This window comes from Pleurodeles waltl, chromosome 11 (genome assembly GCF_031143425.1).
Source record: "Pleurodeles waltl isolate 20211129_DDA chromosome 11, aPleWal1.hap1.20221129, whole genome shotgun sequence".
NCBI lineage: Eukaryota > Metazoa > Chordata > Amphibia > Caudata > Salamandridae > Pleurodeles > Pleurodeles waltl.
The window spans coordinates 327830271-327856531 of record NC_090450.1 but is presented as its reverse complement, the minus strand read 5'-3'; the positions used below and the strand labels follow the sequence as shown (position 1 = coordinate 327856531).

General features: G+C 43.4%; 1 protein-coding gene across 1 annotated transcript in view; it reads right to left on the bottom strand.

Annotated features, from left to right (window-relative positions):
• PAK2 (p21 (RAC1) activated kinase 2) overlaps positions 1-26261 on the bottom strand; it is a 439171-nt gene that overhangs the window by 54413 nt on the left and 358497 nt on the right. The window contains exon 13 of the mRNA XM_069213609.1: positions 12715-12911. Coding sequence (XP_069069710.1) covers positions 12715-12911 — 197 coding nt within the window. The remainder of the gene's footprint in view (positions 1-12714; positions 12912-26261) is intronic.

Below are 26261 nucleotides of genomic sequence, written 5' to 3'. Positions count from 1 at the left end.
CTGCCTTTAGAAATCCTTCATCTTGAGTTTGGAGGATTCCCTCAATAGGAATAGGGATGCGCCCCCCTCACCTCAGGGAGGAGGCACAAAGAGGGTGTAGCCACCCTCCAGGACAGTAGCCATTGGCTACTGCCCCAGACCTAAACACACCCCTACATTTAGTATTTAGAGGTGACCCTGAACCCAGGAAATCAGATTCCTGCAACCTGAAGAAAAAAGGACTGCTGACCTGAAAGCCCCACAGAGATGACGGAGACACCAACTGACTTGGCCCCAGCCCAACCGGCCTGTCTCCAGACTCAAGGAACCTGCACAGCGACATCCGACGGGGACCAGTGACCTCAGAGGACTGCCCTGAACCTAAAGGACCAAGAAACTCCACAGAACAGCAGCACTGTTCAGAACCTGCAACAAAAAAGCAACTTTTAAAGAGACTCTCCCTTCCCACCGGAAGCGTGAGACTTCGCACTCTGCACCCAACACCCCCGGCTCGAGTTCAGGAGAACCAACACCGCAGAGAGGACTCCCAGGCGATTCCAACGACGTGGACACCCTGAGCCAACCTTCCTGCACCCCCACAGCAACACATGCAGAGAGGATCCAGAGGCTTCCCCTGACTGCGACTGCCTGGTAACAAAGGAACCCGATGCCTGGACCAAGCACTGCACCCGCAGCCCCCAGGACCAAGAGGAACCACCTACCAGTGCAGGAGTGACCAGCAGGCAGCCCTCATCCTAGCCCAGTCCCTCCATTGCATTCTGTAGCAAACCCGACGCCTACTTTGCCTACTGCAACTGGCCGCCCCTGTGCCACTGAGGGTGTGTTTTGTTGGCTTGTGTGCCCCCCCTCACCCCCCAGTGCTCTACAAAACCCCTCTGGTCTGCTCCCAGAGGACACAGGTACTTACCTGTAAGCAGACTAGGACTGGAGCACCCCTGTTCTTCATAGGCACCTATGTGTTTTGGGCCCTCCTTTGACCTCTGCACCTGACAGGCCCTGTGTTGCTGGTGCTGTGGCTTTGGGTTTGCCTTGAACCGCCAACGATGGGCTGCCTATGCCCAGGAGACTGACTGTGTAAGTGTTTTACTTACCTGAGAAACCTAACCAAACTTACCTCCCCCAGGAACTGTTGATTTTTGCACTGTCCACTTTTAAAATAGCTTATTGCCATTTTAACCAAAACTGTCTGTACTACTTTAAATCAAAGTTCTATAGTTACCTGTGTGAAGAACCTTGCATTTTATGTACTTACCTCAAATCTTGAATCTTATGGTTCTAAAATAAAGAAAATATATTTTTCTATATAAAAACTATTGGCCTGAAGGTAAGTCTTTGAGTGTGTGTTCCTCATTTATTGCCTGTGTGTACAACAAATGCTTAACAGTACCCTCTGATAGGCCTACTGCTCGACCACACTACCACAAACTAGAGCTTAAGTACCATCTAATTTTGCCACTATCAACCTCTAAGGAGAACCCTTGGACTCTGTGCACACTATCTCTCACTTTGAGATAATAGATACAGAGCCAACTTCCTACAAAAGACCTTCCTCCCTTTTGCATCATTATTTTTGAATGCCTCTCTTGTAGTAAAGCTTGCTAGGGCCTGCTTATAGCAGCCAAATTAAAAGCACATTTTTAACTTAGGATTTCTTTCTGTTGGTTACCTTTTGCAAGGCTTTTTGCTTAGGTTATAATGTATTGCAAAGTCATTGTACTTGTTTGTTCCTAGTAAGCATTGATGCCATTCAGTCTATACTATGTCCAAGGCTGAGTATACAAAACACAACGCTTAAACATTCAGATTTTTTGTGAAGACAACTCTGCGTTTGTAGATATCTCACAGCTTCGAGCCTGCACCTCCGACAAAGTGAGAAACGGATGGTGCTTGTATTATAAAATCTGCCTCTGCTCCATAAGCAGTAGAGGAGCACTTCTGCTGGGCTTATCCTGGAACATGGCAAGCAGTGCCCGAGATGCAGCTTGGCTGACTCATGATCCTTAATCCGACCTCTACCCTTCACAGGACCAATAACCTGCACTACACTACACCACACCAGGCCAGCTTCCTGATGGGTATTCTCAATAGATCTGGATGAGGGTGCTCACACTATGCTCCCAGCAATGTAGGTAGTTACAGGCAGGGGTATAACAACGCAATCACAAAACCATGGTTGAACTGTTTATCTTCTTCACCATCTTTGTCATGCTGGTTACCACGCACTGTGTCTAATAAGCACAGCACATGTGTTTTGTAATGCAAGAATAAGACTGTTGCAATAACTGCCCTGTAAGATATTTTTGCATCTTTCTTGTGGCTAATCATGGGTACTCTAAGTGACAACAAAACTGTAGATCTGGCGAAGAAGGTGGCCGATGCCAGAGAGTGCTTGCACATCTGCAAAGCGAATGTCAATAGTGAAATCCGAGCGAAGTCATTAAATTTAAACAATATGGTGTTGGGTGCCAAGCTAGCCCTAACACCTGCCACCACAGGTGTCGGAGGGCCACACACTGAAGAGTGGGTGGTTGCCTAAATATTGAAAGAAGAGTGGCCAGGGCACACCAATAGCATGAATCCTGATCCTGATAATGTTCAAGAATAAGTAGAAAGTTCGTTCTTGGAAGATGATGTGTAGATATTTATTATAAGTGCAGGTAGAAAGTAGAAATCTCAATCAAAAGACTGCGTTGTACAAAATGACCATGTGTCCAGAGCAGCCAGATGGTAATAAATGGTCAAAGTTACAATATGATGTTCGAATGTAACAATAAGTCCATACAGCAAAACAGCCAACACGTGTTTCGTCTTCAAGACTTTGTCAAGGCTTCAGATGTAAATAAAACATTATATGTTTTCTCACTCTGCCAAAACCCCGACGCGCATGGCACGGGTTTATTCGCTCCACAAATACTTGACGCTTATCATGGCCATCATTTGCCTATACTATTTGATTTCTCCCAAGGACTCATGACTACCAGCAGCTTGATCTATGTACCTTTCGTGTTTACATATAATGTTTTATTTAGGTTATACCCTCTTTTCAGCTAAAGATCTTCTTACTATCTTTAATAACTCACTTAAGTGCTGAAATTTTGCTTACTAAACTGAAGTCTGCCATTGTTAAAGTGTTCCTAAAAAAATCTTTACATACAGACGACCTGAAAAACAATAGGCTTATAACCTTGATCCCTTATTTGGGGAAAAATACAGAAACTGGTTTTCAATCAGCAACCAAAGAGCTTTGTCGCAAAAAAAAATAGCCTTCTGGAAAGCCACCAAGTCTGGGGTATAGTCAAAATATGAGTGTCTCTCTTTGTTTGGAAAAGTCATTCGGCATGAATGGATTAACCCAAAAAACACGTTCAAATATGCCCATGGCATAGAGAATCTTGTATTCTTAAGTAAGCAACAATAAAGGCCTATGGGAGGAAAAAACAAGCACATTTCAGTTAGTTTTGAGTAAGACAACTATGATGGCAGGCTGAAGTATACCCAAACACCCACCTGTTAATTATATAGTGGCAGTGTTGAGCCACGGCCCCTAAAAGATGGCATAGAATTCTACCATTAGTCTATAGCCATTTGTAGACTTCCCAGATGCCAAACGAGTACTTGGCAGCCTTAACTGCAGACAAAATGAGAGGGCTATCTAGAAATTCCCTTTATTTTCCACCCGACAATACCTTCAGATTTGCTCCCTGTCCAAATTCATGGGGCATTGTTTTATCCACCAGAGAGCAATTAACTCTCTTTTTCATATAATTTCCAGATAGGACAGATAGTCGCAAATAATTTGACTTGAAGATGTCAGAGTAATGACTACATAGGTTCCTGGAATTTTCTCTTTCCAAGCTATTAGTCATTTGAAATTGGTCTTTCTATCTTCATTGCACATGTTTTACTTAGCACAAAATGAAAACATACAGTGTTTGGGTAGGGGCATCTGCAAATATTTTCTTTGCCCAACATTGTATGTTTACCCTGAAAGGTAATTTTTCTTTGTAATCATTTGATTTGTTTCCACAGGTCTCAACCACCCACAAATAGAAAAGTTACCTTAAGAAATAGGAAATAAGTTAAAATCCACAGAAAAAAATCCTAGGAAAACTATTGAAAAAGTACAGTTCTGAAGATAAGATCAGCACATTTGCACTTGACAAGCTGAATAAAACCTCTGCTTTGCTAGTCTCAAAAGGCAGTGGAGATTGAGGGTTCAGTACCTCAAATAGCTTGGTCTAAGCAATAGAGCTGTAAATACTGCAAAAAAAAAAAAAAAAGCATGGCTAAACTAAGTGAGTGTATGATAGCACTGCTAACTGATCACTAATTATTAGTGATTTGCAACATGTGAATTTATGAAAGAAAGCAGAAGAACCTATTTGGCTAGGGTCTTTTTTCTTTTTTAAATAAAAAAAGGTCTCTTTCCAGAGAATGGGGCTGAAATCACTCCTGTTTTGTGCTTTCGTGTCAAAGGACAAAAAAAATGCTGTGGCTCTGAAATACAATGCAGGGAGGAAGAGACAGGGAAAGTGCAAAGCATATCCCATTAAAATGAAGACCGAAGAGGGTGCACTGCTAGTTGCAAAAGGGATTTTAGCTCTTAATTTTTGCACCAGTATTAGATGGGTTTAACTTTGACAGAAGCTATGCTGTACTTGTGTTCCTACACCTCTATTAGCCTTATCATTCATCCCATTTCGTTTAGCTTTACCTGAGGAGCTCAGTGAATGCCTTTAGCACCTTAATATGATCAACAACCCGCTCTGTTTTATGTGCCAACATTCTTTCTCATTGCTCTTCAAGCTCCTTTAAACTACTGACCTCAATTTTTTTTTTTATTTAAAATCGTTAAGTGGAGAAATCTATATTTTTTTCAACCAAGTGAAGGATAATAGTGTGACAAACTGAGAATTGTAAGAACTCCTCAATGCATTTTTGTTGGTTAAATGCAGAGAAACAAAAAGTAATGACCTCTGCTGAGACTACAGTTAAGAAACTAGACTGCACAAACCACAATTAAGAGATGAGAACAAGAAAGAGGCATAACCTTTCAGAATCCATCTCTCTAAAAGATCTTGCTGAAAGATCATTGCTAATTGGTCAAGTAAACAGCAGTCTTCATAAGGAACAAGCCTGCAGCAATGTTCTTTACTCAGATATCAATATTATGATCAAAAGAAGGGTAACACATTCTGTTGCTCCTTTTGTACTTCCTTTATAGGAAACACATGGATGCGTAAAAATGAAATAATTTTCATTAAAAAAGGAATCAGACAATTGGAAAAGCAGCTGGTGCAGACACAATATCAACTAGTACAAAGCTAATCTGCTAGTGGTAATCCCCTTAAATCGTATGGGGAAGAGGAAAACAAGTTACTTACCTATAACTGCAGTTCTCCAGTATTGGTATATTTCATAGATTCACATGCTTGAAACATCTCCGAAGAGGGAATCTACGATATCTTAACATAGCAGTCCATATCATTACCATAGGCCCCAATGGCAATGAGCAATGCCTTTAATAACCAATGTCCTTATTAAAAAAAGGACCAAACTTGAACAATGACTAATCATGTGTCAGCACCTTCTAGAACACTCAAAACAGGCAGAATCACTCAGATTTTAGAGCACAAGTGTAAAGAATACTCATGAACTAAGGGGAACCTCTCAGGAAAGGAGAGTGGGTCACATGTGAATATATGAAAGATGCCAATACTGGAGAACTGAAGTTACTGGAAAGTAACTTGATTTCTTCTCCAGTACTGGATCTTTCATTCATTCACATGCTTGAATCAGAGTAGCAAGCAGTAACTGTAAATAAAAAAAGCATTTGCACTAGAGAAACTGCAGATGGTATGTAATATGAAACATACGATCTTAAGCTAGTATTCATATAATGTACACATATATACATACATTTAGCCACAAATGTATACATATTAAAACATATGTAAAACAAACAAATATCAATAGATAGATATCTATAGATATATCTATCTAGATATATATCTATCTATCTATCTATCTATCTATCTATATATATATATATATATATATATATATATACACACACACAGATGTATAGACAGATATACATATCCATATATATATAGATGAATAGAGGATCACCTTATTTAAAATAGATGGCGTAGCACTGCTTGACCAACTGCTACATCAGAGTCGAGGCAATAATACTGCATTAATGGTCGTCCAGGTTTAAGGTGACAAAATTGTATTGTGGTTGAAATCCATCTAGATATGGTTGCCTTGGTCACTGGAAATCCTTTACTCATTTGACTATAAGATTCTAACAGCTGAGTTGTCTTTCTAAAAATCTCTTGTTTGATGTAAGTAAAATCAGATGCATTGTTTGAGATCCAAGGTGTGTAAGGATCTTTCTGCTAGTGAGGGTGGATTCGGGAAAAAGGGTTTTAGTATTATCAGCTCATTGAGATGACAATGGGGAGGCACTTTAGGGGTGAACTTAGGGTTAGTTCTAAGAACGACTGCTTCGTTAGTGAAGCATAAGAAAGGCTCTTGGGTTGTAAAAGCCTGAATGTCACTAACTCTTCTGGTGCTAGTAGGGACTAAGAGCAACAAAACCTCTTGGGTAAAAAACTTGAGGTCCGCTGTGTGAACAGGCTCAAACGGTGATTTCATTAATTGAGACAAAACTATGAGATGCCATTCAGGCAGAGGAGTCCTCACTGGGGGAAAAACTCTGGAGAGACCTTTAAGATATTGTTCGATGATCCTGCTGGAGCACAAGGAGGAAGCGCCGTGTGAACATGTATACCTGGAGATTGCAGCCAGATGCACTTTTATAAAAGAATGAGCCAAACCTGACTGTGCCAGTGAAAGCAAGTAAGGCAGAAGATGTTCTGGTAATATTTGTAGAGGATGCAAGTTTAACTTCTGGCACCACATGCAGAATCTTTTCTATTTAAATCTGTATGTTTTTAAAGTAGAATCTACTCACACCTTACAAATCTCTGACCATTCAGATGTTCAGGTCTTCGAATTCACTGAATTCAGGAGCCAAGTGCATAAGTTGGGAGACATTGGGTCCAGATGACATACTTGGCCCCTGTCCATTGTTAACAGGTGAGGCACTGGTTTCAGATGGATGTGGTTAGTCTCCGATAGAAGGAGAAGCTCCCTGAGCCAGTGTTGTCTGGGGCACCGGGGAGCGATTAATATGATTCAACACCTCTGTCTTGATTTTTCTGAGAACATACGGGATCACAGGCAAAGATCCTGGGACTATCTTATCTAAAATGCATTCCCCCCCCCCCCTGAGCCTGGATGGGGATGCCAGCTTGCAAAGTGCCGGCATTTGCTGTTCTGCTGCATCACAAACCGATCAAGCGCTGGTCTGCGCCATGGAGAAAATATCTGTTCTAGTGTGGATTGATCTAGTTCCCATTTGTGGCAGGTTGTTGTCGACTGCTTAGGCTGTCTGCTAGGGTGGTGTTGAGTCCTGGCACATGTTCTGCGCAGAGAGTGATGCCCTGCTTCATCGTGAAATTCCATATCCTCTGCACCTCTGAAGATAGGGGTAATAACCTGGTACCTCCCTGCCTGTTTATGTAGAACATACTTGTGGTGTTGGCCGTACGAGAGAGGATAGAAGCATTCTACATTGTCAGCAGGAATTCATGAAGGCTGAGAAAAATTGCTCCAAGTTCCAGGTGATTGATGTGCAACGCTTTCTGAGCTGTAGAGCTCTTCCCCCGAACTGCCAATTCTTGTAGGTGTCCTCTCCATCCTTCCACAGATGTATCCGTGGTAATCACGAAGTCGGGAACTTAAGGCAAGAATGAGAGACCTTTGTTGAGATGGTGAGGAATGGACCAACAGATTAGAGCTGATATCATTTGAGGAGTAACTGATGAGATCCTCAAAGGATCTGTGTACCTGCAACTACTGTTTGTCGAGCTCTTCCTGTAAAGGTCTTTTCTTTAACTAAGCAAATTTTAGGAGAGCTACAGAAGATGACATAATTCCAAGAAGCGATTTGAACATACTTACTGAATGTACTTTTTTGTTTGAAGTTTCAGAGCTAGGCGTCACAGATACTGTTGTCTGTCTTGCGATAGGTAGGCTTTGTCTTGCATGGTATCTAGGATTGCTCCAAGGAAGAAAATATGCGTCTATGGTACAATCGAGGATTTGATGTGGCTGACTGTTGGGCCCAAGTTGCTGAAGAGCTAAGGGAAGCCGAGTTGGTTTTTGTTGCTTGACTGGTTGAGGGTGGTTTGATCAGCCAGTTGTTGAGGTATGGGAAGATTTGATGCCTTGCATCTCACAGTACAACCACCAAAAGGCTAGGCACTTTCCGAAAATACGTGGTGTGGACTTGAGACCAAAGGGAAGAACCTTGAACTGGTACTGAGTGTCGGCTACCGTAAATCTGAAGAACTTGCAGTGCTTAGGATGTATGGGGATGTGAAAGTACGCATCCTGCAGATCCAGGGTAGTCATATGATCTCTGTGATTCAAGAGCCTGAGGATGTCTGAAAGAGTGATCACAGGGAAAGATTTTTTCCTCAGTTATTTGCTCAGTTTCTGTAAATCTGGAATAAGTCGCCATTTCCGATTTCCTTTTGACTAGGAATAAATGAGAACAGAAACCCACTCTCCTTTGGGATTGAGGAACTCTTTCTATTGCCCCCTTCTTTAAGGTGATGTGGGCTTTTTGTTGCAATAAGTGAAGTTGGGGTGGGTGCAAATCCCTTGGAGTCGAATGCTGAATGAACTCCAGGCTATGACCGTGGGTGATAAGGCTTAATACCCACTTGTCTGTTGTAATTGTCCGCTATTGGAGAATATAGTTCGAAATATTCGCCCTCAATGTTGGAACAGATTTGGTAGTAACCAACACTCTATATAGGTCACTGTTTTCTGTTGGACTCCTTCCTGTGAGAGACTTCCTTTCCATGCGGCCCTTGTTTAAGATATGCTGCTGAAGGTGGCTGTCTATATGTTTGCTGTTGGTAATAAGGCCTGTATATTTGTTGGTATGGTTGTTGTAATCTCTGATGAGCACCCCGATATGTAGAGATTTCTCTCCCACGAGCTCCTCCAAAAGGTGTTTTTCTAAACCGCAGGGTACCCAACGATCTTGCTGTCTCAGTGTCAGCTTTTATTGATTGTTGTGCCACCTGTATATGCTTTCTGAGGAGAGCTTGTCCATCGAAGGCCATATCCCAAAATTTTGTTCGAACTTCTGGCCTGAATGAGGTGCATTTCAACCACCCTGTCTTCGCAAGACTGTGGCTCCTGCCAGTTGTCGGAAACCCATAGATGCTATATACATAGCGCAGTCAATTATTTCAGATAAAGTGTGTTTGCCTTCTTGAAGCAATTTCTTTGTTTCTGCTCTCTTTTCTTCGGGTAGGAAATCAATCAGATCTTCAATGTCAGACCATATCTGTCTGTCATAACATGATAGGAAGGCCAGAGCATAAGCTACCCATACAGTGACCGCAGACATCGTGGTGAAATGCTTTCTTACATTCTCTAGGCACTTGCCTTCCCTATCAGGAGGCGGCAAAATAGGTTTTTTGAAGCAACATTGTGCCGCCTGGGCAATCACAGAATCTGCCTGGTGGCCTCTTAAGCATGCTGGTGAGTCTTCAGGGACTTTTCTTTATCAGTGGCAAGACAGCAGCTACTGTAGCCAGATTTTCCATTATTTTAATGCCTTCCTGTTAGATGCAGTCTATTACTGGTACAGCCCTCACTGATTTTCTTTGCGGCTCTTTAAAGTCATACAAAAAAAGCAGTTGGTTTGGTTGACTCATCAGGAATTGGAATCCATCAGCCGCCCTCTCCATAAGAGCATGGAAACTACCAATATACTCAGGAGGCAAATCTACTGGATGGAAGGGGGCGGTAGAATAAGGTAGTCTTCCTATTCCTGTGAACAATTGTATTTCTCCTTCCTCATGCTCATCACTGGAGGATGAAGGATCCTCCTGAGGAGGAGCAGCAATAGTGGATGATGGAGTAATTTTGGCGTCACTGGAGGAGGAAAGTGCCCCGTTGTTGTTGGTAATATTGAAGGAGGTGGAGCAGCAACCAGCTGTGCATCAGGTTGCCGTAGTGTACCAGGATATCTAGTTTGGCAGTCTTAACATGCTCCGTAAGTCTTTTAGTAGTGATAGAGGTACCTGAACCAGGTCCTGAGGTGTCTTAGGCTGTTTATGAAACTGACAATGGCCATACGATGGAGGCGGTCCACCAGGGAATGCTGGTTGCTGAAAATAGTCGTCATAATATTGATAATCCTCGTCTTCATCATCCAGATCTTGGCATTTAACCCTCAACTGCGAAGGACTATCGCTGCTTCGAATGGGCGCTCATTGTCAGAGTCCTCTACATCCAAGAGATGAGTTGGAGGGTATACACACCTTGTTGGGAGAGGTGTATTTGGGATGAATAAACGTTTCTGACATCATAATGATCGTCGACAGAGTCGTCGTCAGTGGGTTAAGAATTGCCAAACAATGGTAACCTTGCCAATGAGGTTGTCGTCCACAGTGAGGTCGTCTATGGTAGTACTGTCAACGGTGAGGCCGTCAATGGTGGTGTAGTCAACTGTAGTATTGCTGTAGACTTAGTCACTGTTGATGGATCCATCATCGACGATGGTCTTAGTCGACTAGGTTGTCGGTGGGATAGGCGTTCAAACAACCGTTGACGGAGTCGTCTTCATCGACGCCATAGTGGATGTCACCATAATGCTGGTCATCGCTGTAGACGGAATGCTCATCAACAAGACTTTTGTAGATTTCATGGTCGCCAGATCTGAAGAGGATTTTGAGGAACTGACAGTTTTTTGAGGCAGAGTAGAAGGGTAGGATCTACAGTGCTTGGAAACAGGTTTTTCTTTTCTGTCTTTGCCAGTCTCATGGTGAAACTTGAATGCCTTTTTTTTTTTATGTCTCAGAGCATTCTTCAGACGAGAGGCAGCTGAGGAATCAGAGTCCTCTTCAAAGGTGGCAGGTGTAGAGGCTTTACATTTTTGCGGCCAGATTAAAAATCTACCTTCAGGATCTCTGAGGATCTTAGATGAAAAAGTGCAGCAAATTTTACAATCTTTCACCCTTAAGGTGTGGGTGAAAGCACTATGTACAATCCTTGTGAGGATCATCAACGTGCAGCCTCTTCTTGTCACATAATTTACAAGGTCTAAATAAACCTTTCTTAGGTGGTTCAGCCATATCAAGTTAGAAGTAACAGGTACAATACCAGAGAACTGAGGGGGGAAAAAAAACTGCGCAGAGCTCAGGGTGACTCCCTTCACATGACGTGCAGTAGAAAATCTGAGAGATTCTGTCTCTCCTGGGAGTGTCCTAGAGGGTGCTGTTGCAAGATTGGTCATCGTTTAAGTTTGGCCCTTTTTTTAAAAAGGGCATAGACAGGTTATTGAAGAAATTGCTCATTGCCATTGGGGCCTATGGTAATGATATGGACTGCTATATTAAGGTACCGTGGGACTCCCTCTTTGACAACTGAGATGAGTCAAGCAGGTTAATCTATACAAAATCCAATACTGTAGAAAATACAATTTAGCCGATGACAATATTTCCTCATTTAAACAGGAAATGGACTACATATTTGAAAGGGTGATATGAAATAGACCAAAATCAGCTTTGCATCTCAAACAATCAGAGTTGAGTACATAGGGCCGTTCATTTATATGATGCTTGCTTTGGAGTCTTTGCTACCTACTATATACCACTGCTCTATTCACCATTTAAAGTGCACATTCAGAGATATGAATTGCTGTAGAATACATGAGCTACTTTTATGTCTAATGTGGTTTTTGAGTGTTCTATATTTCCACATTTTCTTTCTTTTTTTTTTTTTTTTTAGCAGTGAAAAACAAAAAAAGAAGCATCAGCAACACTGCTGTGAGACTGTTCCAAGAACGTTTCACCAGTGCTAATTTTTCAACTATTGATACCTCTTATATGGTGCTAATTCTTCCACAAATCATGTTTGCACTTTCAAAATCCCAGCTAAAAAAAACGCTGTAAAATCTGCAAGTCTGGGAGTGGTGCTGCTGACGTTTAAAGGGAATGCATATGTAACAATGTGTTGACCAACATAGTATGCTTACTGGTACATTAGGTAAATCCCCATTCTTGTATGCGTACAAAAATAATACTACTTGGAAACACTGACATCAGTTAGATACAATGCATATATCAAGCTTGATATTTAGTTATAGTTTGAAACAGAACTAAATGGAGAAACCAGACCGTAAATAAAATTCTCTGAACAAAACTATTTCGAAAGGCACTTGAAATAGAAAGCTTGAGTGTCTTACTACTTTAAGGCTATTACAGATCACACCTACAATTTATATCAACAAACTATGAGGAATAGTTCATGCATCCATCACAAAGAAGACAGACACTGGATAATAAAAGCTTCCTTTCAGGGACATTACAATATAAATACAAAAGCTTAACCTAAGACACTCGCACAGTAGATGTCAGAAACGTATTTGGCAGAATATAGGTGTATACATTTTGATTTCTGCTGACACATGTTTTATGTTTAAAAAGTATCATAATCTAGGTGGCTGGTGGCATGTTGCAAACTCACTTCTCCAAGGACACAACTCGTCAACACGTTAATGCTTCAAAAATGACTAACAGTCACAAGTTAGACACATTGTACTAATGGAACACTTACCCTGAGAGGGTTCTCATTAAGGTATGGTGGTTCACCTTCCACCATCTCGATGGCCATGATTCCCAAAGACCAGATGTCTACCTTGGGGCCATAGGCCTTCCGCGTTACAACTTCAGGTGCCATCCAATATGGGGTTCCCACCATAGTGCTACGCTTACTCTGCTCTGGAGTGATCTGAGCACAAAAGCCAAAATCAGCTGTAAAAATAGAACAAAACATAAATTAAGCTAAAATGCTTAGCCATGGTGAAACTACTGACTGTTTGGGGATAACGAGCCTTTTCTAAGTCCCAGCAACATCCTGAGTTGGCTTGCACATGCTTTGTAGCCAGCAACTAGGAAACTAATCATGTCACTGTGGAGTAATACTACCTGGCCTGACACAACTATGTAGACACAATAATACTGCAGCAGTCAGACCCTATCTGAATTGCGTTCATTGAAATACACATAAGACTGAAAGACAAAGTACAAGAATGGCACTGCGAAAAGGAATTCTAGAGAAGGTGAGACATCAAGGAGAGAACAGTCAGAGTAACCTAAGAAATCAAAGACCAAAAATCTCCCTTTCCAGGGTTTGGGCTCCAAAAAATTGGCATTACTAACATAGAGCTGGGTGCTCATACAGGTTGTACAGAAAGGATGAATTTCCCATTTCTTTAAATTATACCCATGATACTAGTTAAAGATAATATTAATGTTTGCACAAATGCTCATTTTCTAAACAACAAAAATAATTTGCTATAACTTTTGTGGGGTAGCGTTAACAATTAGTACATCAACAAAACCTCCATACATTACCATCTTCTCAGGAGTTTCTCACTGCACTGTTTTGTAGTTGCACACGTTTGAGTGGATGTGTTTTTATTTTACTTACGTTTCATAGTAGTCTATAATGCCCATATTCAGTAAGTCCTGAGTGTAGCTTCTCGTAGCATAGACACCTCTGAATAACTATGGGATTGTGTTTTTTTCCATTTGGTTCCCGTAATTAGAACTCTTCCATTTGGTCCAATAAAGCTCAGCCATGACACACAACTGCATTTACTCTATCCTGTTTGTTAAATGTTTAATGTCTCTAAACCTTGTAGGTTTAGAGACATAACCATAGTTTGTGGAGTTCTTTGTGGCTTACCAAACTAAGCAAGTATTTTTTTTTTTTTTTTTTTTTAAGCAACAACCAACGCTGCTTGGGCAGCCAGAAGAGATTTGTTGATATGTAGGCTGAATGTTTTATACATTTTTCAAAAATAATTTAGGCTTACTCTCTTCCTCAGCTCATTTTCATAAATCAAGTTTCTTTTCTTTTTCTCTTAAGATCCAATATTTTCAATTTTTTGTAACAATGCAGAACCAAGATTTTTTCTTAAAACCCAGTTTAATATTTTTTGTGTGTTTAATAATGTACACCAATAATCAAAATCTTGAAAGTGGCATTCTTAATCCCACTGACTCATCTGAATTCACTGAGGAGCCTGTTGACATAGGAAAGGCACTGAAACGTCCATAAAGGGCATTAGGGAAGAACTCTTCACTGATAAGAACAATAGTTCAAGTTGTGCCTTGATAGTCTTATATTTGGCAGCCATTTTCAACATAGGTGACCACAACATTCTCCTTTTTCGACTTGAGCCCGCAAGCAAACTGGGAGTCTTCGCTGTATAATGGTTTATTTATTTTCTTGCAAGCTGATTCCCGCATGTAAAACTCCGCAATTTCTTACCCAAAAACCACATGACACATGGTGTCACTCAAAGATCAACAATTTGAGCAGACCTCTACAACACTCACACCGATCCTAAACAGTTATCACATCAAGTTATGACGACTTCAAACACGTTCAAATATGGATGTCTGCTTAAATGACACCAAATCCAAGATCCTACTCACTGGCCCTCAGAACCCTGCATCACCTACCACATTTTAGTCTGTAATTTCGCTCAGTCATTGTACATGTTAACTTGGTCAGAAATCTGGAATTCCTGTTCACAAGCATTTATCATTTTCCTCTGAGGTGAATTCAAAAACAAAAAATAGATTTTCCCACCTAAGTCATCTTTCAGGAATACTTCAATTACTTCAAGGTATGATATCACCCTTGTTGTTACAGTTGTAAGATTAAGCATAGACCACAGCAACTGTATCTATAAGAGTCTGCAGCTAAATCATACAGTAATCTACAAAGAACTCTAAACTTTGATGCTCATCAATTGCTCAGTCTCTGACATCACAGCTTTATACTCACTCCACTGAGGCCCTGTATATCAAACATTTCATCTTAAAATCCTATTTCTGTAAACAAATAATAGCACAATGTACATCCATACCTGATCTACTACTCCAAATTATAGACTCTATATCGCTCAATCAGCCACCTAACTCTCCCTCAAACATCCTGCTCTTCTCCCATCAAGTCAAACTCTTTGAGGTAAGATCTCTGCACAATCACAGCTCAATCTCTCTGGAGCTCCCTTCCACTCCCTTTCCGTAATGAAACAAGCCTGTTGCTTTCAAACGAAAGTGAATATCCACCTCTTCCTCCAAGTAGTTACTCCTAAATTACTTCCTCTACGCTAACGCTAAAATGCGCCAAAAGTACTAAGAAGGGGGTTCTTAATACTTTTGGCGCATTTTAGCGTTATTTGCCCATATGAGTATATTATAAAAACACCAAAACAAAGTACATTTAAAAAACGGTAAGAAAAGGCTGCCTCAACAAAGGCACTGTTTGTTTGGAGATATTGTCTGTAGAAATGATGAAGAAAAAATTGCATTCGTCTGGGTTTATGGCTGTGCCCTGCCTTTGATGATTAGATGCGACAGAGATAGGAAGTTGAAAAGAAGAACAACCAGTCTTACAGTACATATACTTTAATAATGTAATCATAGCCACACAGTGGCCTTAAAAACGATGCCCATACATATGCCGATATTGCATATGCCTACTGGTGTATGGAACTGTTCTACAATTTAATTTGTTTATGTTTTCCTTTTGGTATTTTCATGAGACGTGCGTTTGTTGTCCGTGATCAAGACAAATAAAACAGTTAACGGACAACTGGACAGTTCAAACCTTTTTCAAAAGAAACCCACATTGCAATACAAGGCATTCCAAACAGCCTTGTTGGTTTTTCACAATAGTTTGTCTCACCGATGTAAAGAATACATTTAAATGTGTTATCCATTCAAAAAACGTTAAAGACATTTCAGGACAGGGGTTGTTCCAACAAACTGATTTTCTTGTGATAAAAAAACAATTGTGCTGGTACGCTACAAGATAACCTGGGACTCTTTACAAGACAAACCTGTTAATCCACCTGCCCAATATGACCCTTGACAAAACATTAAGGTGCTCTCCTAACATCCTCAGAACCCATGATTAATACTAGGAAAATAATTGTACATCGTAGACACTGTGCAGAGGAGTTCATTAATGTCACAAGAGAACACATGGCTAGCATTAGCAGGATACATCCCTCACCCAGGAAGAAATTGACAAGAAAGAACGGGACAAGTGAGACAATATGCACTGCAGCTAACACAAGGACCTGCAAAAGTCACTCAGACCATTAAGAGAGACTGTAAATACTGTAATGTGGTGCTGCCCTAATAAGCAAGACGAGATTCACTTTTGGATAACCATAAGATTCATCAGTTAGATAACAGAACTATGACTATGCATTTATTGATAAGGACTGTTAAGACATCACAACAATGTGCCACATGGGGAAGTTTTTCATAATGTTATACACTACTACTCACTGCCCTCTTCCTTTGCACTAATGCCCGAGGGGCTTACATATTCAAGACTAACAATAGTCACCCCCTAATGTTGATCATGTCAAACAATTGACTAGCAGTATTGAAAATGGTGTAGAGGTAGTCCTAAGCAGCTCTTGGCCATATAATAGAACACTTAAATACTCCAACAAAGAAGTGACTTCTCCGACTTCACAAAAATACCCACTGTGCAGTGTTCCACAGATAAAGTACCAAAAAAGGACTGCCCTCACAGACAAATCAACAGTAAACACTTAGAAACAGTAAACAGGGAAGTGGGAATTACAATGTTCAGAATAGAAAGGGCAATTTAAGTAGCAGCGAAATAAAAGCAGAATGCCCCACCAATACTTCTGTTGAGTGAGGCATGAGAAGAAAACAAGTTACTTACCTGTAACTACAGTTATCCAGTATTGGTATCTTTCATAAATTCACATGCTTGAATCATCCCCGTCGTCGAAGTGGGAGTCCCACGGTACATAAAATAGCAATAAATAATAAATAAAAAAAAATTGCCATAGGCTATAATGGAGTCAGAGCTTGCTCATATAGCCTATCCATGTCCTTTTGTGAAAGGACCCAAACCTGCCTGCTGTCCAATCAGCACCCTCTAGAACCTTCTCCAGAGAAGCTCCCTTCCTCAGATTTTCCAGCACGAGAGTGAAAAATTAAAACCTGAGAGGAATGCGAGCATCAAAGGGAAGGAGGGTGGGTCGCATGTGAATTTATGAAAGATACCAATACTGGATAACTGTAGTTACAGGTAAGTAACTTGTTTTCTTATCCAGTATTGGATCTTTCATAAATTCACATGCTTGAATCTGAATAGACAACAGTATGGTTGATAAACATTGTATCCAGCGTGGGTGGAGGGTGCGAGCATGAAGACCCTCTATCTCAATAAAAGTTAATAATAATCATAATAACAATAACATTTAAACTCATACATTTCTGAGCGTGAGTTACGAAGGAATACAGATACTCTAAGTACGTGCATATATACATATATATATATATATAAAAATATAGATAAAATTCATCTATCTGCATACACATTAATAAGTACATACATACACTTTAGATATTTCACCAGGAAACACAATAGAAACATGGTTATCTGCATCTTAAACCATATGACTATAACTAAGGAAAGGTCTCACCTTAATGAAAGAGACGGCGTAGCACAGCTTGTCCTACTAGAGAGTCTGTTCTTTGTGATGACTCCAAACAATAGTGCTGCGTAAAGGAGTGTGTGGTTTTCCATGTCGCAGCCTGGCAAATTTTTTCAAGGGCAATACCTTGAAACAAAGCAGCCGATGTGGAGACTGTTCTTGTAGAGTGGGCTCTCGGGCGCCTAGTCAAGGGTTTTCCTGCCTTGGTGTGACAAAATTGGATTGTGGAAGAAATCCATCGGGCTATAGTGGCCTTGGTTACTCCTGTTCCCTGACGTCCCAGAAAATAAGATACTAGGAGTTGGTCTGATTTCCTGATGTTCTTGGTACTTTGCAGGTAAAATTTTAGGCATCGTTTAATGTCCAAAGAATGGAGAGTTCTCTCTGCTATCGTAGTAGGGTTTGGAAAAAAGGTTCGTAGAATAACTGGTTCATTGAGGTGGAATGAAGATGGAACTTTGGGAATATATCTGGGATTGGTTCGGAGCATAACGAAATCCTCCGAAAAAACTAAAAAGGGTTCTTTAGTAGTGAACGCTTGTATATCACTGACTCTTCTGGTAGAGGTGAGAGCGAGCAAGGTTGACACTTTCCAGGTGATGAACTTGAGTTCAGCTCTATGGATGGGTTCAAAAGGGGCTTTCATGAGCTGGGAGAGAACAATATTAAGGTGCCACTCTGCCGGAGGTAAGCGAACTGGAGGAAAGGTGCGGAACAGCCCTTTCATAAACTGTTTGATGACTCTGGTTGAACCAATAGACGGCATGTTAGCCGATCGTCTGTAAGAGGCTATAGATGCTAGGTGAATCTTGACTGATGCATAGGAAAGACCAGCCTTGGAAAGGGAGAGCAGGTAAGGAAGAATTTGCTCAGGATTGATTTGAAATGGGTGAAAATTGTTCTGAGAACACCAAACACAGAACCTCTTCCATTTTAATTTGTATGTCTTATTCATGCTCTCCGCTCGCGCTTTAGATAATATGAGCCTACATTCTTGGTCGATGTTCATATCTTGGAACTCTCTGAACTCAGGAGCCAAGCATGCAAGTGCAGTGAAGTTGGGTCGGGATGTAAGATGAGACCCTGATTCTTCGATAGAAGATTGTGGTTGCAAGGGAGACGGACTGGATTGGCTATTGACCGGAGGAGGAGCTCCGTGTACCAGTACTGCCTCGGCCACTTGGGGGCTATGAGAATGATCTTGCAGCCGTCGGTCTTCATTTTCCTGAGGAGTCGGGGAATCAGTGGAATGGGGGGGGAAAAGCGTATGCAAAGATCCCGGACCATCTTATCAAAAGAGCATTTCCCCACGACCCCGGGAGTGGGTATCGACTGGCGTAAAACTGGCATTTGGCGTTCAGGTTGGTGGCGAACAGGTCTAGGATCTGCCGACCCCATCGTTGAAAAATGCTCTTGAGTATGGTCTGGTTGAGTTCCCACTCGTGACAGTTGTCGTCTGTCCTGCTGAGAGAGTCCGCTAGAGCATTGTTGACCCCCGCCAGGTGTTCTGCCCTGAGGCGGACGTTGTTCTGTGTGAGCCAGTTCCAAAGAGAATGAGCTTCCCTTGAGAGGGAGAGTGATCTTGTTCCTCCCTGCTTGTTGATGTAGAACATGCTTGTTGTGTTGTCTGTTCTGACTAACACGGATGATCCTGCGATGCGTGGCAGAAAAGCTTTGAGCGTAAGATGAATCGTCTTCAGTTCTAACAGATTTATGTGCATCTCTTTTTGGAGCTTGGACCATCTGCCTTGAATGCGCATGTCCTGTAAGTGGCCTCCCCATCCTTCCAGGGAGGCGTCCGTGGTGATAACGAAATCTGCTATTGGTGCCAGAAAGGTTAGACCGTGGGAGAGGTGGTTGATGTGGGACCACCATTCTAACGTCTGCCGAATCCTTGGTGTGATGGTTATTAAATCGTCGAAGGATCCTTGTGACTGGGTCCATTGGAGTTGTAGTTCTTCTTGTAGAGGTCTCATCTTGAGTCTTGCCAGCGGTACTAGGACTATGGCTGAGGATATCATGCCCAGAAGCGATTTGAATAGTCGTACTGAAACGAACTTTCTTGCGGAGATTATGACAGCCAATTGGGTCAGCTTCTGCTGCCTTGCTAGGGTAAGATATGCCTTGTTTTGGATAGTGTCCAATTCTGCTCCCAGGAAAACTCTCCTGCGTGCGGGGAATACGACTGACTTTTGTAGGTTCACTGTTAGACCCAAACTGTTGAATAGTCTTAGGCAGGCATCTGTGGCTTTTGAGGCTAGTAGAGATGACAGAGCTTTTATGAGCCAGTCGTCCAGGTAAGGGAACACCTGGAAACCCTTGCTTCTGAGGGATGCTGCGACTGGGGCAAGGCATTTCGTGAAGATTCTCGGAGCTGATCTGAGGCCAAATGGCAGGACTCTGAATTGATAATGGGCACCGGCTACTGTAAAACGGAAATATTTGCGATGTTTTTGGTGTATTGGAACGTGGAAGTAGGCGTCCTGGAGATCTAAGGTCGTCATAAAATCTCCAAGGTGCAAGATATCTGACAATATGATCATCCTGAAGGATTGTTTCCGAAGGAACTTGTTGAGCTTCCTGAGGTCTAATATAGGACGCCACTCTCCCGACTTCTTCCTTATGAAGAAAAAACAGGAGTAGAATCCGAGACCTTGTTGCTGCAGAGGAACTGCCTCTATAGCCCCTTTGGCCAGAAGGCTGAGGACTTCAGCTTGAAGCAGACGAAGGTGGAGAGAGCTGCCTGATGTTGGTGGGTGAAGCGGTGGCTTTTCTGTGAACTCCAGGGTATGACCTCTTGTCACTATATCTAGCACCCACTTGTCCAATGTTATCTTCTTCCACTCTTGGATGAAGTTGGAAATGTTTGCTCCTATTTGTTGATGTTGCGGGCATTGAGGGAGCATAGCCGGTGCCTGTGGAAGATCATTGCTTTCTGGGTTGATCTCTGGTTTGTGAACCCTGTCTTCGTTTCCCTCCCTGTCTGGTATAGGAGGCAGTCAATGATTGCCTGTACTGCTGATGGTATGAAGGCCTGTACTGCGATTGCTGGTACTGTCTATGAAAGGAACCTCAAAATGAGGTGAAACCTCTCCCTCTAGCCCCTCGAAAGGGCTGCTTCCTGTACTGCAGGGTAGCCAGGGACTTGGCCGTGTCTGTGTCCGTCTTAATGGTTTGAAGTGCGTCATCCACATGTTTGCCAAACAAAAATTCCCCATCGTAAGGCATGTCTAGAATTCAGGACTGCACTTCTGTCTGAAGGATGTGGCCTTGAGCCAACCTTGTCGTAAGACAGCGGCGCCCGCTAGTTGGCGGAAACCAGTAGAGGCTATGTCCAGAGCGCAGTCAATAATCTCTTCCGACGCACGCTCACCTTCCTGTAGGATCTTTCGTGCCTCTTCTTGCATATTTTCTGGGAGGAGGTCCAGGAAAGGTTGCATGTCGGACCACATCTGACGATCATATTGGCCTAAAATTGCTAATGAATTCGCTGCCCTGACCGTGATTGCAGACATTGAGGAGAATCTCTTGCCTATATTATCCAGTCTGCGACCTTCCTTGTCTGGAGGAGTGGAGATAGGCGTTGATGGATTTTTGGAGCGCCTTTGAGCAGCCTGTGAGATGACCGAATCAGGCTTTGGATGGCCAGTAAGGCATGCCAGAGAATCTTGGGTCGCCTTATATTTTTTATCCAGTTTTTGTGGAACTGGAGGAACAGTAGCCGGATTCCGCATAATCTTTGTGCCCTCGCTCCAAATGTAATCAATAATCGGAATGGACCGTACCGACTTCCGTGATTGTTCTTTGAAATCATGCAGGAAACATTCCGATTGGGAGACAGATGTTGGTAGGTGGAAACGTACTGCAGCTCTGTCCATAAGATTATGGAAACCACCTATGTCCTCGGGCGGAGAATCAGAGAGGCGAGGAGGTGGTGGAGAAGGAGTGGGGGCCAAGTAATCATCCCATTCCTCTGTAGGATGTTGTGGAGTAGAAATTTCTCCTTCTTGTTCTTCTTCCCCTGAAGTGGAACCTTCATCTCTGGGGGGTGCAGCTAACACCGAGTGTGATGTTGATCTTGGGAGTAGCTGGAGGAGGAGGAGCATTACCTGGCGTCACCGTAGAGATCGGCGCCGGTGGTTGACCTTCCGCTGGAAACCTTCTCCTATAATCCTGAAGCATGGATTGTAAATCCTGGATTAAGGAGGAAGGCATTTCTACGGTGTCTCTGTGTTGAGGCTCCTGTGTTCCATAGTATTGGTCCTGATGAGAGTAGTATGGTTGATACTGTTCATACTCATTCTCTTCATCGTCATCTTGATATTTGACATGGAGTTGCGAAGGGCTATGTGCATCTCCAAAAGGACCTTCGTCCGATTCCTCCCAGTCAAGAAGATGACTGGGTAGTAAAGCCGACACCTTGTTTGGAGATGTGTCGGTAGGATAAACGTCCTGTGCAGGTAGACTTCTGATGCTGACCATGGCTCGGAGAGCTGGAGACCTGGAAGAGGTAGGAATGGCCTCAACGTGTCCACTAGGCATCACTGATGTCGATGGCGTGAAAGTTGATGCAGCCGTGGATGGTGCAGATTTTTCCGTCGACGGTGGTCTCGCCGACGATGATCTCGCCGACGATGATTTCGCTGACGGTAGTTTCTTTGACCCCGTCGATGGCGATAGCGCCAATGAGAATGACGTGGGTAGGTTATAGTCGACGGGGCAGTCGTCGACGGTGCCGATGGAGTCTGGAGAGAAGGGATCGGACCCCTTAACGTCGATGTTAAGGTCGTCGGCGCTGACGACGGTCTCGTCGACGATGAAGTGGAGACGGTAGATGTAGGTACCGTCGTCACGGTCGTCGACGGTGTTGTCGTCGTTGTTCTAATTTTCAGAGTCATCTTTCCAGAAGTAGAAGGCTCTGAAGAAGTAGATAGATGGTAAGACTCCTTCTTTTGAAGAGGAGAGGAAGGCTCAGAGGAGACTGAAGTCTGTAAGCCCTTCCCATGATGAGATTTCTGCCTCTTTCTGGATTTCTCTATGTGGCCTAGGTCCTCAGATCTGGACCTTTTATGTGGCCTCTCTGACCCACTCTCCTCACCTGAAGTACAGGATTTGGCCTGTAACCATGTCAGGAGTCTGCCCTCCCGGTCTCTGAGGGTCTTTGTGGAGAAGGTGCGACATATTTTGCAGTCCTTAACCTGATGTTGTGGGTAGAGACAGTACAAACATTCTTTATGTGGGTCATCCACATGGAGCCTTTTCTTCCCACAGGTTTTGCAAGGGCGGAAAAGGCCTTTTCTAGAAGAATCTGACATATTTGAAGCTTTCTTGAGAGAAAATCTCTGAAGTAGAAGAAAAAAACTGAGCAGAGCTCAGGGAGACTCCCTTCACACGACGTGCAGTAGAAAATCTGAGGAAGGGAGCTTCTCTGGAGAAGGTTCTAGAGGGTGCTGGTGCCTGATTGGACAGCAGGCAGGTTTGGGTCCTTTCACAAAAGGACATGGATAGGCTATATGAGCAAGCTCTGACTCCATTATAGCCTATGGCAAAACATTTTTTTTTATTATTTATTGCTATTTTATGTACCGTGGGACTCCCACTTCGACGACGGGGATGATTCAAGCATGTGAATTTATGAAAGATCCAATACTGGATAAACAGAAAATCTAGACAGTGCAGAAACGCCACTGCAGCATTAAAGACTAACCAACCCCTTCTGAACAAGGCTGACTAAATGATATTTAGTTGGACACCCACAAAAGGGGCCCGAACAAACTGGAGAAGAACTCATACGCATACGGAAGAACAAGTTGCTTCCCATCAGTAACACTCTTTCTGGTGGATAAGCTAACAGAAGGAGTGTATGGACCGTGTGTAGGAAAGTACTATCTTGCCTGGCATGTTACCCCCATTTTTACTTGTGTGTCAGATTGTTTTTGCCTGTCTCACTGGGATCCTGCTAGCCAGGACCCCAGTGCTCATAGTTGTGTCCTGAATGTGTTCCCTGTGTGGTGCCTAACTGTGTCACTGAGGCTCTGCTAACCACAACCTCAGTGCTTATGCTCTCTCTGCTTTTAAAATTGTCACTGCAGGCTAGTGACCATTTTTACCAATTCTGATTGGCACACTGGAACACCCTTATAATTCCCTAGTATATGGTACCTAGGCACCCAGGGTATTGGGGTTCCAGGAGATCCCTATGGGCTGCAGCATTTCTTTTGCCATCCATAAGGAGCTCAGACAATTCTTGCACAGGACTGCCACTGCAGCCTGAGTGAAATAATGTCCATATTATTTCACAGCCATTTTACACTGCACTTAAGTAACTTCTAAGTCACCTATATGTCCAACCCTCACTTAGTGAAGGTTAGGTGCAAAGTTACTAAGTGTGAGGGCACCCTGGCACTAGCCAAGATGCCCCCATATTGTTCAGGGCAATTTCCCTGGACTTTGTGAGTGGGGGGACACCATTACACGCGTGCACTACATATAGGTCAATACCTATATGTAACTTCACAATGGTAATCCCGAATATGGCCATTTAACATGTCTAAAATCATGGAATTGTCCCCCCCAAGCCAAATATGGTAATGGAGTGCCAATTCCATGCATCCCCAGGGCTCTAGCATGTATCCCGGGTACTGCCAAAATAGCTCTCAGGGGTTTTCACTGCAGCTACCGCTGCTGCCAACCCACAGACAGGCTTCTGCCCTCCATGGGTCTGGGCAGCCCAGTCCCAGGAAGGCAGAACAAAGAATGTCCTATGAGAGAGGGTGTTACACCCTCTCCCTTTGGAAATAGGTGTCAAGGGCTGGGGAGGAGTAGCCTCCCCCAGCCTCTGGAAATGCTTTGAAGGGCACAGATGATGCCCTCCCTGCATAAGCCAGTCTACACCGGTTCAGGGATCCATCAGCCCCTGCTCTGGCGCGAAACTGGACAAAGAAAAGGGGAGTGACCACTCCCCTGTCCATCACCGCCCAAGGGGGTGGGCTCAGAGTTCGTCCAGTGTGTCCCAGACCTCTGCCATCTTGAATCCAGAGGTGTGAGGGCACAATGGAGGCCTCTGAGTGGCCAGCGCCAGCAGGTGACATCAGAGACCCCTCCTGATGGGTGCTTACCTGACTAGGTGGCCAGTCCTCCTCTGAGAGCTATTTAGGGTCTCTCCTGTGGGCTTCTCTTCAGATAACGAATGCAAGAGCTCACCAGAGTTCCTTTGCATCTCCCTCTGGTTTCTGCCAAGGATTGACCGCTGACTGCTCCAGGACGCCTGAAAAACTGCAACAAAGTAGCAAGGAGACCACCAGCGACATTGTAGCTCCTAATCCTGCCGGCTTTCTCGACTGTTTCCTGGTGGTCCATGCTCTGGGGCGGTCCACTCTCATCGTGAGGACGGTGGTCCCTGGAACACAGGAGCTAGATCCAAGTGACGCAGACAGTCCAGTGGTCCATTTGTCCAGATTTGGTGGAGGTAAGTACTTGCCTCCCCACGCCACGCCAGACAGAAATCCTGTGTACTGCGTGAACTGCAGCTGCTAGGGCTCATGTGCACTTTTGCAAGGAATCCTTCATGCACAGCATAGCCCAGGTCTCCAGCACTCCCTCCTGCATTGCTCAACTCGCTGAGTTGACCACCGGCTTCGTGAGACCCTCCTTTGTAGTGTTGAGACGACCGTCATGCTCAGTTTTCTTGAACCCGTGTTCAAGTACTTCTGCGGGTGCTGCCTGCTTCTGCGTGGGCTCTCTGTGTTGCTGAGCGCCCCCTCTGTCTCCTGCTCCAAGGTGCGACCTCCTGGTCCTTCCTGGGCCCGGGCAGCACCCATTTTCTTCAACCGCGACCTCTACAGATAGCAAGGCTTGTTTGCGGTCTTTCTGCATGGAAACAAATCTGCATCCTCCAGCACGCCGTGGGACATCTTCTGTGCAAAGGAGAAGTCCCTGGCATCTTCTGTGGTTGCAGAATCTTCCGCTTTTTCCACCCGGAGGCAGCCATTTTGCACCTTTATCTGGGGTTTAGTGGGCTCCTGCCCCCCCTGGACACTTTCGTGACTCTTGGACTTGATCCCCTTCCTTTGCAGGTCCTCAGGTCCAGGAATCCGTCTTCAGTGCTTTACAGTCAGTTGTGGTCCTTGCAGAATATCCTATCACAACTATAGTGGGTTTCTGGGGAAGTAGGGTAACTTTACTCCTACTTTTCAGGGTCTTGGGGTGGGGTATCTTGGACACCCTTAGTGTTTTCTTACACTCCCCACGACTCTCTACACACTACACTAGGCCTGGGGTCCCTAAGTGGTTCGCATTCCACTTTCTTAGTATATGGTTGTGTTCCCCCTAGGGCTATTACATCCTATTGTATTCTACAGTGTTTGCCGTACTTTTGTAACTGTATACTTACCTGATTTTCCTTCGTGTGTATATTTTGTGTATTTTACTTACCTCCTAAGGGAGTATATTCTCTGAGATATTTGACACATTTTTAATAACGGAGTATTGTGATTGTTATGATATAGTACTATATGATATAAGTGGTATAGTAGGAGCTTTGCACGTCTCCTAGTTCAGCCTAAGCTGTTCTGCTATAGCTACACCTCTATCAGCC